The sequence below is a fragment of the Ylistrum balloti genome, unplaced genomic scaffold, assembly GCF_031769215.1.
Source record: "Ylistrum balloti isolate Yb309-2 unplaced genomic scaffold, AGI_CSIRO_Ybal_v1 Utg370512, whole genome shotgun sequence".
NCBI lineage: Eukaryota > Metazoa > Mollusca > Bivalvia > Pectinida > Pectinidae > Ylistrum > Ylistrum balloti.
The window spans coordinates 648,901-668,568 of record NW_026782330.1 but is presented as its reverse complement, the minus strand read 5'-3'; the positions used below and the strand labels follow the sequence as shown (position 1 = coordinate 668,568).

At 41.1% G+C, this 19,668-nt stretch overlaps 1 protein-coding gene across 1 annotated transcript; it reads left to right on the top strand.

The window, feature by feature from the left end:
• Positions 1 to 5,856: 5,856 nt before the first annotated feature.
• Positions 5,857 to 19,417, top strand: LOC132555779 (ras-associating and dilute domain-containing protein-like). The gene is made up of 12 exons (XM_060220145.1): positions 5,857 to 7,470; positions 7,812 to 7,849; positions 8,200 to 8,449; positions 8,621 to 8,834; positions 9,543 to 9,715; positions 10,699 to 10,846; positions 11,058 to 11,201; positions 11,771 to 12,496; positions 12,677 to 12,940; positions 13,093 to 13,208; positions 14,032 to 14,171; positions 19,283 to 19,417. Exons 1-12 carry the CDS (start codon positions 5,857 to 5,859, stop codon positions 19,380 to 19,382), a joined length of 3,927 nt encoding a protein of 1,308 aa, XP_060076128.1. The 3' UTR covers positions 19,383 to 19,417.
• The last annotated feature ends 251 nt before the right edge of the window (positions 19,418 to 19,668 follow it).

The window sequence follows — 19,668 nt, the reverse complement described above, 5'->3', positions numbered from 1 at the left end:
TAGATCCTGTCTGATGACAGTACTATGTACATGTTACTACAGTAAATCTTGGTTTTGACTGTGTCCTGGTTTAGATCCTGTCTGATGACAGTATTATGTACATGTTACTACAGTAAATCTTGGTTTTGACTGTGTCCTGGTTTAGATCCTGTCTGATGACAGTACTATGTACATGTTACTACAGTAAATCTTGGTTTTGACTGTGTCCTGGTTTAGATCCTGTCTGATGACAGTATTATGTACATGTTACTACAGTAAATCTTGGTTTTGACTGTGTCCTGGTTTAGATCGTGTCTGATGACAGTATTATGTACATGTTACTACAGTAAATCTTGGTTTTGACTGTGTCCTGGTTTAGATCCTGTCTGATGACAGAATTATGTACATGTTACTACAGTAAATCTTGGTTTTGACTGTGTCCTGGTTTAGATCCTGTCTGATGACTGTACTATGTACATGTTACTACAGTAAATCTTGGTTTTGACTGTGTCCTGGTTTAGATCCTGTCTGATGACAGTACTATGTACATGTTACTACAGTAAATCTTGGTTTTGACTGTGTCCTGGTTTAGATCCTGTCTGATGACAGTATTATGTACATGTTACTACAGTAAATCTTGGTTTTGACTGTGTCCTGGTTTAGATCCTGTCTGATGACAGTATTATGTACATGTTACTACAGTAAATCTTGGTTTTGACTGTGTCCTGGTTTAGATCCTGTCTGATGACAGTATTATGTACATGTTACTACAGTAAATCTTGGTTTTGACTGTGTCCTGGTTTAGATCCTGTCTGATGACAGTACTATGTACATGTTACTACAGTAAATCTTGGTTTTGACTGTGTCCTGGTTTAGATCCTGTCTGATGACTTACAGTAAATCTTGGTTTTGACTGTGTCCTGGTTTAGATCCTGTCTGATGACAGTATTATGTACATGTTACTACAGTAAATAAATCTTGGTTTTGACTGTGTCGTGGTTTAGATCCTGTCTGATGACAGTATTATGTACATGTTACTACAGTAAATCTTGGTTTTGACTGTGTCCTGGTTTAGATCCTGTCTGATGACAGTATTATGTACATGTTACTACAGTAAATCTTGGTTTTGACTGTGTCCTGGTTTAGATCCTGTCTGATGACAGTATTATGTACATGTTACTACAGTAAATCTTGGTTTTGACTGTGTCCTGGTTTAGATCCTGTCTGATGACAGTATTATGTACATGTTACTACAGTAAATAAATCTTGGTTTTGACTGTGTCCTGGTTTAGATCCTGTCTGATGACAGTATTATGTACATGTTACTACAGTAAATCTTGGTTTTGACTGTGTCCTGGTTTAGATCCTGTCTGATGACAGTACTATGTACATGTTACTACAGTAAATCTTGGTTTTGACTGTGTCCTGGTTTAGATCCTGTCTGATGACAGTATTATGTACATATTAGTACAGCTTATTGTTCGGCCGATGGAGTTTAAATCATTTACGTTGTGTTGTTGAGGTAGAATATTGGATCTTGCTGTTAAGCGTAAGTGAAACTTCGTCCGTTAGTGTCTCGTCAGGATTAGGAATTGGACCTAAATGTTAACGGGTTACCACTGATAGATCGGCCGTGTGTTTCTAACATCACAAGCGACCCCGTATAAAGTGAAATCCGCCAAGTCGTGTTATACCCGGTAGTTAATTTATTGCGTTTTAAAATACATTACAGTTAACATTAAAACTACACTTGACATGATTTTTTTCTAAATCGTTTACCCTTTAAGACTAGGCTTTTGTCTTGAGTCGACACAGAAAGCACACCACATGTATCGGATTTCAGAGGTGGATCGTAAACGTTTTGTACGTATCACATAAGAAAGAACATGAAATGTATCACAACAGTAAGTAGTGTATTACCACTGGAGAATGGTGAAAGTCTCACGGCACACTACTGTATGGAAATTCTCACACGAAATATTTAACCGGTACCGAGGCCACACCATAAACACTGGACCAAACCATGAAGGTTACATAACAAAACCAACAGCATGGATATAACGTACTCTGAACTAAAAAACTACAAATACATAACGGGTTACTATCGTATATCTCGGGGACCAAATATCACCAATCGTTGGTCTGATGAAGCCTACAGATTCACGTAGTCCACTCAACCCAACCAACTATTCCGTCCAACTATACAACTACGAACATTTCTAGTCATCCGATTACACTATTGATATTTAAAATCCAGTTAACTGTACAAAATAGCTTATAGTCTGATAATTATAAGAAATATTGTCACGCAAAGCTGTGCGTACTTGTAAGAATGGAGTTCAAGACCTGATGTCTGCGAAAGCGTTTACCCGTGTTGAAAGTTAAAAGTTGTTTTAGTATCGAGGAAATTGAGCTGAAAATTTAGTCAACTCCTTTAGGAACAGTAGAATCAACGGGAACATGCATTAAATGTCATCCGCCAGGACAAGGACTCGGTACATTAAGGCTATAGAGTAACACATGTCTACACACTGATTCCCATCTGTAGACCTGATACATTAAGGCTATAGAGTAACACATGTCTACATACTGATTCCCATCTGTAGACCTGGTACATTAAGGCTATAGAGTAACACATGTCTACACACTGATTCCCATCTGTAGACCTGGTACATTAAGGCTATAGAGTAACACATGTCTACACACTGATTCCCATCTGTAGACCTAGTACATTAATGCTATAGAGTAACACATGTCTACACACTGATTCCCATCTGTAGACCTGGTACATTAAGGCTATAGAGTAACACATGTCTACACACTGATTCCCATCTGTAGACCTGATACATTAAGGCTATATAGTAACACATGTCTACATACTGATTCCCATCTGTAAACCTATATCTCGTTTTGCTTAAATTAGACCAAAAGAACCGTAGTAATTCTGCGTCAGTCTTACGCTTACTTTTTATCTGATGCCAAAACCCACATGTCACGTTTCAATTCATTCGAATAGTGGCACGGTTCGGAATATACATATGTACTTGACGTTATTTTAAAATTATCTTACACATGAAATTTACGAAGTTTATTTAATTATAGAGCTGTTGCTGCTGGACCTTTCCGTCTAGATTTTGATTTTTCTCTCGACCACTTTGGATTTTCCTCAGTTGTCTCCTGGGCTTCAAAATGTGGGCCCTTAGCATCACTGGTGATTCCTTTAGGTATGAAACAGCTGTATGATGCATTCTAATTCATTGTGTGGCTCTACTGTACCTAACTTTATATTGTTTTACTAAAAGGCGCTATTCACTGTAGTGTCTAGTGTACAATCTCAGTGTGATCCCTACCATCCTTTTGTTAGCTAAGTATAGTTATTTGTCTGTCAATTCTTATACCTTATATATTCACTAACACACGAGATTACAGTCCGTATTTCTTTAAATATTTACTGAAATTTGAGCAAATGAATGAGCCCTGTAAAATGGGATATTGACCCAGTCTGGTCACTGATGGTGCCACTTCGTCGCCGATCTTTACCTGTGTGGTGGTCAAACTGACCTGGGAATTGTCAATGTCTGTTGTAAGTGTACCAACAAAACAAATTACAACAACACTTTTAGTATTCTATTGTTGAAAAAAAAATCTTGAACCAGTAAGAAGTACCGATAAAAATTCCTCACTTCATTCTAATGGACATCAGAGAGCATACATAAAAACTATCATTTATAGAATACCCGGTACTGTAACCTTAATTTGTCTGAACGTCCGTAGTGATGGTGGCTACCTGTAATGCACGTGTATTCTAATAAAAAATTCCATAATATTCCATAAAGAAAATTATAAATTATGATGAAATAGTGCTGACACGACGAGCAAGCGACAGGCGCGTGTAGTATGTGAGAAGGATATTTAAATGAATCACGCTGCTGTTTAGGTATAAACAAGGTCAGAAATGAACACTATTTGCAATTCTTTAGAATGGAGAAATTGTAAGGTAATTTAATTGTAGTTTACGGACAGATATTTGGACAATAAACACGAACATGTCATTCACATACACATGCAAATATTTGAATAATGAATTTTATGTGTATTGTATCAAAACCTCAGCTGAAATATAATGAATGTGCATTTGTTAGATTTTGAGATCGAAAAGTCGCTACCTTGAAAAAGTAGCACTTAATGACAATAACGTTTTGTTATATTGCCTGTAGTGAATACCGAGTGTTCACACAGCCATGTAAAGCGGTAAGGCCAGATCTGTTTCGGAGCGCTCCGTTTACCAAATGACTTTATGGGCAGAGGTCAATATACTTTTTACAAATACATCAAGGAATACGGTCTCGCGATTTAGAAACAAAAAGACCACCAAGTTTGTAAAATTATCCGACACGTAACATAATACGTAAAATTACATCGAACTAAGTTCTAATGCGGACAGTGTTAGTAATGGAGCGGAATCGGTTGAGCAGACAATGGGCGAATTTAAGAAAACAGTATCGACATTTTACTGTTAATCCCGTCTTGAAGAACATAATGTAAAACGGTAAGTGATATGTATAAGTACCTACAATCGGATTACTCCTCCCCAGGTCTTAGTACTGAGGAATGTACCAGCGTGTATTGGACAGACCAACAGTCGTGGGGTAGCTGCTATATCATTCACCTCCCACAGAAGGTACGTACTTCTGTTATTATGTTCAAATGTGTTTTCGTGGTAGTTTAAACTTGATTTCGTCGTAAAATCGATTAAATGAATTATATGTGATTAACTGACAGAGACTTTGTAACTTTGAAACATTTTTTAGTAGTTTTTGACAAACGGTCAACCTATATATGTATATTCTTATATTGTACCGATTTGTAGATATATATCTTAACTTTAATTTATTTTGAATTTAGTGATATAAGGTAGCTGTGATTTATGAAATAATTTTCAATCAAAATCACACACGTTTGTAACCATTCATAAGATGTTATTTATTCGCCTGTTGCTGTGGTCCGTTATTTTTATGAAATGAAAAAAATCGATGAAGACTTTAATCGATTTTTTTCCGATTGTCGAATCTTTTTGTTGACTTTTTACTATTGAAGAAGTGTTTCACGCATAGAGTTGGGCGTAGACATCAATAGAAAGGATGTTTTACTAACTATGTCAACAGTTATTTACCATAACCGTAAACCGCTCAATACACAAACACACAGACAAATGCGACACCGGATTATCTGCTCTGGAGTGGGTTTCCTCTGTTTAATTGGTACAAATTCTTACCAAAAGTGGACCATTGTTGATAAGGTGGAATGTTTTCATAAACAGATGAATCGGACTGTGTTGACGAGCCGATTTGTGTAGACAGTGGACGATATAGTGTGATTTAACACCATTGTCTTCTGTGTATTGTGTTGTACTAAAAGCGAGATGAACAACACATTCCTGCGTTAAATATCAGCCAGTCACAATGTAGGATTTCACGCACAGCGATCACAAAACTAGACCGCGTGGTATTATTAAATTTCCCTTTATTTCAGAATAAGGTTGACGCATATCATTATGGTTGCTCCTGATAATTGTGTCTTTGTCGATCTCTTTTGTTTCCGATGAAATAGACTTCTTAAAATACCGCTCTTTAACATTTTGTCGTTCCTTTTAATTGCGATTTCTTCTGTCAGAAAAAAAGTCATTGACTCTCTCTTACCTGTATTTACCCGGTATCGTGTTCGGCAGTACTTATCAGGAACAGGACTGTAAGAGTCACTACGTGATTTTTAATCTGTTATTCTTTTCTAATATAACTAAATAAGATTGCTTTATGACTTTGCTTCAGACTGCTGTCAATCGGTAACCATGTTGAGTACGTGAGGTTTGGTACCATCATGCAATCCCTGACGTGGCACGGTGGATCAGTTCCGGTCCAGTACATGGATGACGGAACGGACAGCGGATGTGATCTTGAATCGTCAGTCTTCTTGGAGGAACACGCAATACGACGAACAATAATCTATTCCGGTAGAAATTCCAAACATTCTAGCAGTGATGATCATTCTCCTCCGACGGAACTGTCCACGGACCACTCATCCCCGGGGGTACTTAAGATTTTTGGGGGCACTATCGTCCCTGGTGTGGAGTACAAAAGTGTACTTGCTTCGTGTCGATCCACGGCACCGGAGCTAGTGAAGCAGGCGCTAGAAAGGTACGGTCTGTCTTCCACGTTACACGATGAATATGTGCTGTGTGATGTAGTCGGACGGGCCAACGCCGGAAGTACTCACGGACAGGTTACTAACAATAAGATCAAACAAGCGCCAAGGTGGAAGAGGATGTGTACCAGGATATTATCTGATAAAGACAGACCACTGTTTCTGCAAAAGTTTTGGCGGCCATCTGAAGGATTTTGCCGAAGATACGAACTTCGTAGGAAAATGGAAGTGATTGATTCAATGGGCGACGATGATACGTATGGATTAAATGAAAATGCTAGAAAAATATCTTTTTCTAAGCTGAGGCCTGGTGCAATACCTTTCTTTGTTCCTTGGACGCAAAGCGTGGATAAATTTAGAGATGATTTCGACTTAGAGGGAAGTTCATCGTCGAATTCGTGGACATGCAATAACAACAACCAGAAAAATCTGATGAGAAGTGTGAGTTTTGATTTAAAGGGACACCGAACAGACATCTCCCTTCCAAACAAGAACAGCGCGGATCACATCCTCGCTCCTATCTCCCGACCCTTTCTCTTGACCCTTCGGGGCTATGATGTTAACAAAGACTCACTTTTCTACATCTTGGAGGGTAAGACGACACTGATATGTTGTCCCGACGGTTCTGTGGTAAACAAGCCTTGTGTGACCCTATCTGCGCCCGACATTCATCCCCAGCACTGCCATGTACACCTTCGACGCTCTTCCTATTCACACCAATCAGGATCTCTACATCACAACTATTGTCTTGAAGTAGAATGTAATTTGACTTCTAACATACGAGTGAATGGTTCAGCAGTGATTAGTAAGGAGACACTCCAGGCAGGAGACATCTTGTCGATTGGTAATTATTACGTGTTTCTTTTTAAAGACTTCACGGCAGGGAATGACATACCATCAGAACTTCCGTGGATTACACTATCGTCTGATGACATTGTCAGCGACAGTGTGCGAGGGAAACAAAACAATACGAAGCGCCATCAGAATATCGTCCATGTACCTCCCCTTATGCTTGGCTCTACCACTGACGACAATATATCAGTGGCTACTATGGAGTCACAAGGGACAGAAGTCCAGCGAGAAAAGTTTCGATTTGCGTATTCGCGTGAGAAAGAAGATGAACTTGTCAATGCCATCGGTGCTGTGATACGTCTCGACCAGACAAACTTTGCTCTCGCACCTGCCTACTTGTATAGTATGTGCATCCAATTCTCCTGTGTCCGGTTCGATCCTTTTCAAATACGAAACCTGCTGCTGAGAATCCTGGCGGCTGTGAGGGAAAGCGCCGCGGTAAGCATGTTTCATTTATATATAAATTGAAGCACGAAATGTGTTTTTGGTCAAAATATGTGATATAATTTGCGTTTTGATCCCATGCAGCATAAATGGTGATTTAAATAACATACTAACAATTATTCTTAAACGTGTAAGCAACACCAGAAGAAATGTTACTTTTAGTTCTCCTGAGTCTAAAAGATAAAACGATAGACCTGTGTAAGTTATTTAAATCGAAACAGCTGTTTGATGTATGGTAAACAGAAGTAGAAACATGCCAGTCGTATTTTATTTCAACATGGCGTATCCCTTCAAACACTACTTAATCAAGTCGTTTAACCTTCTTTTGATTTCAGGATATATCAAAAGCATTGAAAGGAAACAAATTCAACAGGTAAGATACATAATATCTAAGATATATAACAATATGCCGATATCAGTCTCGCTTGTCCTGACTGAAACGTACTTCAAACTTCGTGTCATGCAGAGGAAATCTTGGTCAGGATGTAAGACGAATCTGTATACATATAATTGTTATATAAAGGTCTATCGTAGTAGGTGCAGTAGAATGACCATTGTATGGCCCAAGTAAAGTAATAGTTGTTTATGTAGGAGGATGCATGGCTCCCACATCAGTTGCTTCTTACTTGAATAGGAACGATACTTTGACAGAAGAAACGAAGATCTTTCATAATGATTTGAATTATCGATGTGAACGTTTTTTTTTTATTGTAAATTTTATAGCGGGCTTGTACGAAGCAGGCGCCATCCATCCGTCGGTGAAGATTACCTACGGGAGATGCTCCAGTGGATTTCCAACTGTGTTCAACTTATCCTGTACCTGAGGGCAGACAACTTCCGGCTCCCCAGAACCAGTGTTACCCGTGGCAGTCCCCTTGACAACGAAGTCCATTCGGCATTCCGTGACCTTGCGACAGGACTAGAGGAGATAGTCGTGTTCTGCTTTCAACAGTCCATTTATACGATTACCAAGGTAACCATACAGACAAAGGTAGTGATTTATAAGAGTTTACGGTGAAATATATACTTTATCTACATGGTCCTTATCTGTAACTTCCGGTGTTAATGCACTTTAGATACTTTATCTACATGTTCCTTATCTGTAACTTCCGGTGTTTATACACTTTAAATACTTTATCTACAGGCTTTGTATCTATTACTTCCGGTATTATTGGATGGAAACCCTTTCACAGAGGATGGTGGTAGCAGACACGGTGTTGGTAAAGTTATCGCCATCTTGGACAGTGTAGCCGGGTTAGTCGTCTCGTTGCGCCTGCACAATGACGTCATCAAACAACTCTATATGTACATATTCTTTTTCTGTAGTACGTCTGTGTTCAACCGCCTCTTCCTTAAAGGTACGTATGTTGATGTGTTGTTTTTTTCAGTTATACAAGTAAATGAAGTCTCTAGTTAGTATGTTGTAGTGTTGTAGTCCTGTAAAAAGTTGTAGTGTCGTAGTCCTGTACATAGTTGTAGTGTCGTAGTCCTGTACATAGTTGTAGTGTCGTGGTCATGTACATAGTTGTAGTGTCGTAGTACTGTACATAGTTGTAGTGTCGTAGTACTGTACATAGTTGTAGTGTCGTAGTCCTGTACATAGTTGTAGTGTCGTAGTCCTGTACATAGTTGTAGTGTCGTAGTCCTGTACATAGTTGTAGTGTCGTGGTCATGTACATAGTTGTAGTGTCGTAGTACTGTACATAGTTGTAGTGTCGTAGTCCTGTACATAGTTGTAGTGTCGTAGTACTGTACATATATGGTTATGAAATTCCATTTTATTTCTTGCCAACAAATATCTTGGGTGTTAGAGACGGTGCGCGTCGGGTACAACCCTCTTGGGATCCGCCTATGTGTGAATTATGGTGTTAGTGCCGTCTTTTTCGATTGCTCTGAAGTTTCCTGTTTCAGTTCTTTTGTGATAATTTTCCTATCTTGTACGTCTGTCGTATTAACTAAATGTGTTGTACAACAGGTACACAAGTCGGTAGCACATTGATAAATAAATAAAAGATAAATACAGTGTATGATTAAAGATAATTAATGTCAGTTTTGTATCATGCTAGATGCAGCAGAGCAATACTATTGCTGGACAGCAGGAGTGCGCATCAAAGCTAATCTCGGTAAGATCGAGGAGTGGGCGGTCAGGAACAATTTGGATGAAGAATTTGAACAGCTTTTCGAGCGTTTGTTAACGATAGCGGAATTCCTGTCAACATCCAAAACTTTACTTGAAAAGGTTAGTTACAAATGTTTGATAACGGTTCATTCAAATATTCTAGAAATAATTTTGAAATTTGAAATAAATTAAAACACGTTTTATGCTACTTTTAGATGGTAAATTTTGATTTTTTTTTATTTATTTCATTGATCAGTTTGATAAAATTTGTGTATTTAAGCCAGGGTACCATATTGCTGTGATAAACATATCTAACAAAGACTTCTGAAGTATTCTCTAAAATTAAATAAATCGGGCAAATCAACTAAGAAGAAACATTGGATTTTTATATCCTGACCAAAAGCTCCATCATCGTTATTTAATCCATAATGCTGGTTTCCACATTCCCCTCCCAGGTGTATTGCGAGTACAATATTAAATATTTTAGACACCTTAATAAGAATTGCCGGAGGTCAAGATGAATTTGTCAGTATTTGTTATATACTTAAATTCAGACTAGTTAGATTCATGTTGGAGAGTGTAATATCCATAAGGTTTTTATATAATCTTTTGGTTGAGTTTCGTTCTATTTCAAATACATGTTTAAAATGTTAAATCAAAGTTAATAATCAAAATTATGAAAATAATCAGTTGTTCTGTGCACTAGATGAAATACTTTATCCCATTAGAGAGCTGGCTACAGGTGTTTTTTCTTCAGTTGCTGGTCATTTACAGAAACATTTTTTCTGTTTTGCTGAAATAGCACATTAAATAGAACGTGGCTGACGCTACCCGGCAGCACCATAGAATGGGTAACCGACCTTATCTGGTCGTGTCAATACATGTTAGACTAATGAACTGCAAAAGCAAAATAAAACAACATTTACAATAATCCGAGACAGTCAGAAGATACTATTTGAGACGTTAAAAGAAAATTCAAATATACAACTCCTCTTAAAGTACGTTTATTTTATCAAAATATGCAAGAGTTTATCAAATTGTACATCTGTATATATTTATACTTCAATTCCTTATCAATAACACATTACACAATTTTCTATCAGTATGATTGGCTCACGATCAAGAAGCAATTCCATCCACTAAATGAAGCTCAGCTGTATCGCCTTCTCTCCGGTTACCATGCCGACAGGCACACTATGGCGGACAACTGGCACCCTTCACCAGAAGACGTAGAACTCGCTCTTCGGGAAGGTACGCACCGATACTCCTGTATAAAATTTTACATAAGATACGAACGAACAGGTATAAAACTTCATTATTACACGGGGTTTCACGTAATGTTCCCCATAAAACAATTTCCTGGTTAATTTCTGACATGAATTTCCCTTCATTGAAACATAATTTTCGACATTAGAAGAGAATCACATGAACATGTTAAAAGCTCTGTTTACAATCTTACTAGACGAAGTGATGCTGGACTTGTCAGGTCATCCTGCATTCCTGCTTCCCACAGAAGGATGCGACATCGATCTGATGCATCCTCCAGATGCTGGACATTTCTGGGCTCTCTTCAAACAACTGTATTCCCAGTATGGCTTGTCAGAAGGTATTTGTTTTACTAAGGTCTAAACCATAACATTTCACAGAATACGCTCTAAGTGAAAATGGTTTCTCTCGCAAATATCAGCGTATTTATATTCTTGATCACTTTGCATAAATGAAATTGTGAATAGGTTATTTCAAATATTCCAAACGTTTTTGTCTCATTCCTTCAAATCCGAGGAAATTTTCTTGTACACGTATATTGTGAATCGAGAAACAGGCATGTAATAACTGTAATAACTTTCAGGGAGTGACATAATTTTAGGATAATCAGTTGGAATAGTACGTATCTGTTTTATACATGTATTATTTAGACGAGAAGATAATGTTCACAATTACCAATCAGCTGGTTAAACTGAAAATGGCGGGAAAAAGAACTGATTTTGCGCACACATTTATAGTCCGTACTGTAACAAGTCCAGGATGTTGATCAGCTGATTAAAACAATATGTTCAACTTCATTACAACGCCTTAAAATCACATTGGTAAAGATACACTGTGACGTATTAGTGATATTCAAGTGATTAACGAATTTTGGGCAATATTTAAACAATTCTCGATCTTCTTTGACAGATGAGAGTGACATTGGTCTTAGTCCCGGAAATACACCACGATTCACTGGCAATTTCCCGAAGGTTGAGCTACAGAAATCCTTCTTCTGTCAGATTTCCTCTTCCAGATCCCGTACTATGTCCCCTAACCGTAAGGTCCAGTTTGTTGCTGACACCGATAGCAGTACACAATCAACTCCAAGAGGGCAAAAATCAAACAATGACATCAAGTCTGGACGATCGTCTACTGGGTCAAAGGAAGTCACAAAAACTACCGCACCAGTAAAGCCAAAACGAAACCTGCTCAAATCAAATCTGAAAGACTCGCCGGATAAAAGACTCGACATGCTAATTAATAAAACAGTGTCTCCTTCTGTGACTAGTGGTGACGTCACAGACCGTTCTGAGCCAGAATCTGTTGCCATGGATACAAGTATAAGTCCTGTTGCCATGGCTAGCAGTCACGTAGAATTGGCTGAAAAAACTGATGTAAAATCTGAAGGCACAGATTCTACGCTGAACGCGAATTCAAGTAGAATTTCATCCCCTCCGCCAGTGCCACCACGGCAGCCAATGAACGAGGAGACTGGTACAAAGCCATCGCGTCGCCGAGTTCAAAGGTCTGTTAGTGACAGATTGGAAACATCGGATATAGATCACGGGTCAATGATTGACAATGTACACGGATCCGATTTAAATAGGAGACGATATCACACGGAGGACGAGGAGGATAAATCATCTCTCAGAGGTAGATACCATACAGATGGTGAACAAGACCGAACCTCTGTCCGAGGCGGATACCATACGGACGGAGAACAAGACCGAACCTCTGTCCGAGGCGGGTACCATACGGACGGTGAACAAGGCCGAACTTCTGTTAGAAGCGGTTACCACACGGACGGTGAACAAGACCGAACCTCTGTCCGAGGCGGGTACCATACGGACGGTGAACAAGACCGAACTTCGGTTAGAAGCGGTTACCATACAGACGGTGAACAAGACCGAACCTCTGTCCGAAGCGGGTACCATACGGACGGTGAACTTGGGCTTGATAGAAATGGGAATGATCAGGAAGACAACTTCTGTTCCAAAGACGTGCTGCTGTCTGTCAATAAGCAAATTTTGGAGGCCCACAAGCAACACTCAGAACAAGTCCTTCCCAGTGTACAGCCACGCTCTCCAACCAATATAAGTCAGTATCGTATCTATAAATGGCAACCATATGTAAAAAATGCAAGACCAGTGATATAAAAAAAACTGCTAAAATTATTTCAGTAAATGAGTACTCAAATTGATATTACCTGAACTAGACATATTCTAACAGCCGATTTGTCGTTATTACAGACATCGAGGAGCAGTTCGACATGTCTACATCATCCCGTCTCTCCAGTAACCCTGTGTTCTCGGTCAGTGTCCGGAAGGGTAACCAGGGTCTAGGTCTGGGTCTCATTGATGGTTTGGTAAGTAAATGGTAGATACCTATAAAAACACAGTCAGAACACGAACGTATATCTAGTATTTTACTTAAAAGGAGCAATTCACTTCTATGTTTTTGTTAGTTCTTTGAGATCGCAGATGGTAAACACTGCTGGTAGACTTTTAGTATCCGAGGTGTGACAAAACCTTCATGCAAAGTTTCAACTTATTTGAAAAGTAGCACGGTTCAGAAACTTCACGTTTTTGTGTAACTATCTGATGTGTATAAACCTTACAACAAAATATATTATTGGGTTAGTGCACCTCCCGGACTAGAGTCAAACTTTTCTTTGATATTCTGTGTCTTTTGTACAATCCTATCTACTAGTGACATTTCTGCAGTACATACAATGCTTGTTTCTGATGCATACACATGGAATGAGAATTTGTTGGAGCCTTCTCAGCTTCATACAATGCTTGTTTCTGATGCATACATATGGAATGAGAATTTGTTGGAGCCTTCTCAGCTTCATACAATGCTTGTTTCTGATGCATACATATGGAATGAGAATTTGTTGGAGCCTTCTCAGCTTCATACAATGCTTGTTTCTGATGCATACACATGGAATGAGAATTTGTTGGAGCCTTCTCAGCTTCATGGCATTTTTTCAGAATTATTTTAAAATTTTAAAAGAAAATATGAATTCAGAGATATTTTTTAACTCCCTGCCAGTTCGTGCTTATTTTTAGCCCATATGAATGTAATTTTGTGTGTAAAATTATTTTTATTATTTTGTGATTGAATGATGAACAGCTGGAAATCGTTATTAAATTACCTAGGGGGATGTTTACCATATATCATTACAGTACACTCCACTGCGATTAGCTGGTATCTATATCAGAAAGGTACTTCCGGATAGCCCAGCAGCTCTGAGTGGAAGTCTACATGTAGGCGATCGACTTCTCTGTGTAAACGGCAAAAGTATCGTGGGAGCGGACTATCAAAGGTACACCATAGTTCATTTTGTGTTTTAAAATAAATGTCTTTAATTGGATGAAGTCGTTGAATTTGAATGCTGACACAATATTCTGCCTCAAAAGAATCTTGTTCAGCAAACATTTCGAAGGAATTTGCCAGTTTGATTAACATTTTCAAAACTTTACTTCCTGTCTTTTTTAATTTCTTTATAGTCTCTTCTTCCCCCCTTTATAGCCACTGCTCCCCTTAATAGTCTCTTCTTCCCCCCTTTATAGCCACTGCTCCCCTTAATAGTCTCTTCTTCCCCCCTTTATAGCCACTGCTCCCCTTAATAGTCTCTTCTCCCCCCTTTATAGCCACTGCTCCCCTTAATAGTCTCTTCTCCCCCTTTATAGCCACTGCTCCCCTTAATAGTCTCTTCTCTTCCCCCTTTATAGCCACTGCTCCCCTTAATAGTCTCTTCTCCCCCTTTATAGCCACTGCTCCCCTTAATAGTCTCTTGCTCCCCTTAATAGCCTCTTCTCCCCCTCTTTATAGCCACTGCTCCCCTTAATTGTCTCTTCTCCCCCCTTTATAGCCACTGCTCCCCTTAATAGTCTCTTCCCCCCCCCCTTTATAGCCACTGCTCCCCTTAATAGTCTCTTCTTCCCCCCTTTATAGCCACTGCTCCCCTTAATAGTCTCTTCTCCCCCCTTTATAGCCACTGCTCCCCTTAATAGTCTCTTCTCCCCCCTTTATAGCCACTGCTCCCCTTAATAGTCTCTTCTCCCCCCTTTATAGCCACTGCTCCCCTTAATAGTCTCTTCTCCCCCCTTTATAGCCACTGCTCCCCTTAATAGTCTCTTCTCCCCCCTTTATAGCCACTGCTCCCCTTAATAGTCTCTTCTCCCCCCTTTATAGCCACTGCTCCCCTTAATAGTCTCTTCTCCCCCCTTTATAGCCACTGCTCCCCTTAATAGTCTCTTCTCCCCCGTAATAGCCACTGCTCCCCTTAATAGTCTCTTCTCCCCCCTTTATAGCCACTGCTCCCCTTAATAGTCTCTTCTCCCCCCTTTATAGCCACTGCTCCCCTTAATAGTCTCTTCTCCCCCCTTTATAGCCACTGCTCCCCTTAATAGTCTCTTCTCCCCCTTTATAGCCACTGCTCCCCTTAATAGTCTCTTCTCCCCCCTTAATAGCCACTGCTCCCCTTAATAGTCTCTTCTCTTCTCCCCCCTTTATAGCCACTGCTCCCCTTAATAGTCTCTTCTCCCCCCTTTATAGCCACTGCTCCCCTTAATAGTCTCTTCTTCCCCCCTTTATAGCCACTGCTCCCCTTAATAGTCTCTTCTCCCCCCTTTATAGCCACTGCTCCCCTTAATAGTCTCTTCTCCCCCCTTTATAGCCACTGCTCCCCTTAATAGTCTCTTCTCCCCCCTTTATAGCCACTGCTCCCCTTAATAGTCTCTTCTCCCCCCTTTATAGCCACTGCTCCCCTTAATAGTCTCTTCTCCCCCCTTTATAGCCACTGCTCCCCTTAATAGTCTCTTCTCCCCCCTTTATAGCCCCCTTTTATATAGCCACTGCTCCCCTTAATAGTCTCTTCTCCCCCCTTTATAGCCACTGCTCCCCTTAATAGTCTCTTCTCCCCCCTTTATAGCCACTGCTCCCCTTAATAGTCTTAATAGTCCTCCCCCCCACTGCTTATAGCCACTGCTCCCCTTAATAGTCTCTTCTCCCCCCTTTATAGCCACTGCTCCCCTTAATAGTCTCTTCTCCCCCTTTATAGCCACTGCTCCCCTTAATAGTCTCTTCTCCCCCCTTTATAGCCACTGCTCCCCTTAATAGTCTCTTCTCCCCCCTTTATAGCCACTGCTTCCCTTAATAGTCTCTTCTCCCCCCCTTTATAGCCACTGCTCCCCTTAATAGTCTCTTCTCCCCCCTTTATAGCCACTGCTCCCCTTAATAGTCTCTTCTCCCCCCTTTATAGCCACTGCTTTATAGCCACTGCTCCCCTTAATAGTCTCTTCTCCCCCCTTTATAGCCACTGCTCCCCTTAATAGTCTCTTCTCCCCCCTTTATAGCCACTGCTCCCCTTAATAGTCTCTTCTCCCCCCTTAATAGCCACTTGCTCCCCTTAATAGTCTCTTCTCCCCCTTTATAGCCACTGCTTCCCTTAATAGTCTCTTCTCCCCCCTTTATAGCCACTGCTCCCCTTAATAGTCTCTTCTCCCCCCTTTATAGCCACTGCTCCCCTTAATAGTCTCTTCTCCCCCCCTTTATAGCCACTTTATAGCCACTGCTCCCCTTAGCCTCTAGTCTCTTCTCTTCCCCCCCTTTATAGCCACTGCTCCCCTTAATAGTCTCTTCTCCCCCCTTTATAGCCACTGCTCCCCTTAATAGTCTCTTCTCCCCCTTTATAGCCCACTGCTCCCCTTAATAGTCTCTTCTCCACCCTTTATAGCCACTGCTCCCCTTAATAGTCTCTTCTCCCCCCTTTATAGCCACTGCTCCCCTTAATAGTCTCTTCTTCCCCCTTTATAGCCACTGCTCCCCTTAATAGTCTCTTCTCCCCCCTTTATAGCCACTGCTCCCCTTAATAGTCTCTTCTCCCCCCTTTATAGCCACTGCTCCCCTTAATAGTCTCTTCTCCCCCCTTTATAGCCACTGCTAATATAGTCTCTTCTCCCCCCTTAATAGCCACTTGCTCCCCTTAATAGTCTCTTCTCCCCCCTTTATAGCCACTGCTCCCCTTAATAGTCTCTTCTCCCCCCTTTATAGCCACTGCTCCCCTTAATAGTCTCTTCTCCCCCCTTTATAGCCACTGCTCCCCTTAATAGTCTCTTCTCCCCCCTTTATAGCCACTGCTCCCCTTAATAGTCTCTTCTCCCCCCTTTATAGCCACTGCTCCCCTTAATAGTCTCTTCTCCCCCCTTTATAGCCACTGCTTATAGCCACTGCTCCCCTTAATAGTCTCTTCTCCCCCCTTTATAGCCACTGCTCCCCTTAATAGTCTCTTCTCCCCCCTTTATAGCCACTGCTCCCCTTAATAGTCTCTTCTCCCCCCTTTATAGCCACTGCTCCCCTTAATAGTCTCTTCTCCCCCCTTTATAGCCACTGCTCCCCTTAATAGTCTCTTCTCCCCCCTTTATAGCCACTGCTCCCCTTAATAGTCTCTTCTCCCCCCTTTATAGCCACTGCTCCCCTTAATTGTCTCTTCTCCCCCGTTATAGCCACTGCTCCCCTTAATAGTCTCTTCTCCCCCCTTTATAGCCACTGCTCCCCTTAATAGTCTCTTCTCCCCCCTTTATAGCCACTGCTCCCCTTAATAGTCTCTTCTCCCCCCTTTATAGCCACTGCTCCCCTTAATAGTCTCTTCTCCCCCCTTTATAGCCACTGCTCCCCTTAATAGTCTCTTCTCCCCCCTTTATAGCCACTGCTCCCCTTAATAGTCTCTTCTCCCCCCTTTATAGCCACTGCTCCCCTTAATAGTCTCTTCTCCCCCCTTTATAGCCACTGCTCCCCTTAATAGTCTCTTCTCCCCCCTTTATAGCCACTGCTCCCCTTAATAGTCTCTTCTCCCCCCTTTATAGCCACTGCTCCCCTTAATAGTCTCTTCTCCCCGCTTTATCTCCCTTTCTGCACTTAATAGGTTTTCATTTCCGATTTATAGCCACTGCTCCCCTTAATAGTCTCTTCTCCCCCACTGCTCCCCTTAATAGTCTCTTCTCCCCCCTTTATAGCCACTGCTCCCCTTAATAGTCTCTTCTCCCCCCTTTATAGCCACTGCTCCCCTTAATAGTCTCTTCTCCCCCCTTTATAGCCACTGCTCCCCTTAATAGTCTCTTCTCCCCCCTTTATAGCCACTGCTCCCCTTAATAGTCTCTTCTCCCCCCTTTATAGCCACTGCTCCCCTTAATAGTCTCTTCTCCCCCCTTTATAGCCACTGCTCCCCTTAATAGTCTCTTCTCCCCCCTTAATAGCCACTGCTCCCCTTAATAGTCTCTTCTCCCCCCTTTATAGCCACTGCTCCCCTTAATAGTCTCTTCTTCCACTGCTCCCCTTAATAGTCTCTTCTTCCCCCCTTTATAGCCACTGCTCCCCTTAATAGTCTCTTCTCCCCCCCTTTATAGCCACTGCTCCCCTTAATAGTCTCTTCTCCCCCCTTTTATAGCCACTGCTCCCCTTAATAGTCTCTTCTCCCCCCTTTATAGCCACTGCTCCCCTTAATAGTCTCTTCTCCCCCCTTTATAGCCACTGCTCCCCTTAATAGTCTCTTCTTCCCCACTTTATAGCCACTGCTCCCCTTAATAGTCTCTTCTTTCCCCCTTTATAGCCACTGCTCCCCTTAATAGTCTCTTCTTTCCCCCCTTTATAGCCACTGCTCCCCTTAATAGTCTCTTCTCCCCCCTTTATAGCCACTGCTCCCCTTAATAGTCTCTTCTCCCCCCTTTATAGCCACTGCTCCCCTTAATAGTCTCTTCTCCCCCCATTATAGCCACTGCTCCCCTTAATAGTCTCTTCTCCCCCCTTTATAGCCACTGCTCCCCTTAATAGTCTCTTCTCCCCCCCTTTATAGCCACTGCTCCCCTTAATAGTCTCTTCTCCCCCCTTTATAGCCACTGCTCCCCTTAATAGTCTCTTCTCCCCCCTTTATAGCCACTGCTCCCCTTAATAGTCTCTTCTCCCCACTTTATAGCCACTGCTCCCCTTAATAGTCTCTTCTCCCCCTTTATAGCCACTGCTCCCCTTAATAGTCTCTTCTTCCCCCTTTATAGCCACTGCTCCCCTTAATAGTCTCTTCTCCCCCCTTTATAGCCACTGCTCCCCTTAATAGTCTCTTCTTCCCCCCTTTATAGCCACTGCTCCCCTTAATAGTCTCTTCTTCCCCCCTTTATAGCCACTGCTCCCCTTAATAGTCTCTTCTCCCCCCTTTATAGCCACTGCTTCCCTTAATAGTCTCTTCTCCCCCCTTAATAGCCACTTGCTCCCCTTAATAGTCTCTTCTCCCCCCTTTATAGCCACTGCTCCCCTTAATAGTCTCTTCTCCCCCGTTTATAGCCACTGCTCCCCTTAATAGTCTCTTCTTCCCCCCTTTATAGTCTCTGCTCCCCCTTTAAATCCTCTGCATCAGTCATTTTGCTGTTTTCTATGTTGCAGTGCAATGCGTTTAATAAAGGCTTCTAGTGAAAATCTTACGTTATTGGTGGCCAAAGGAAACAGATCAATAGCTGGGAAAATTGCATCTACGAATTGCTGAATGTCACTATACTTGGATTAACAGAGACAAGAAAATAAGACAATTCTTTATATTAATTTTATGAAGTTCGTGTCCATTTTATTCTCATTTGTACAGTTGTGCTTTTCATTGATGTCTTCAGAAACCGGATATGTGCAATTACTTGGAATATGATGCAAAACGACACACCTCTTGGAAACCTTGTAGTTGATGGATTTATATCTGTAGGACTAGTTTTCATCAAAGTGAATTATTCAGGAACATTATTTGACATCTTGCAATCTCAAATTTGCAAATCAAGCGCCGA

What these genes read in the sequence shown, in the direction of transcription:
- LOC132555779 (XM_060220145.1), top strand. Translation starts at nt 5,857, where the DNA reads ATGCAATCCCTGACGTGGCACGGTGGATCAGTTCCGGTCCAGTACATG. An exon ending in AAAGGAAACAAATTCAACAG is followed by an intron (nt 7,850 to 8,199) that starts GTAAGATACATA and finishes TAAATTTTATAG; the next exon opens with CGGGCTTGTACGAAGCAGGC. An exon ending in AGAACTCGCTCTTCGGGAAG is followed by an intron (nt 10,847 to 11,057) that starts GTACGCACCGAT and finishes CAATCTTACTAG; the next exon opens with ACGAAGTGATGCTGGACTTG.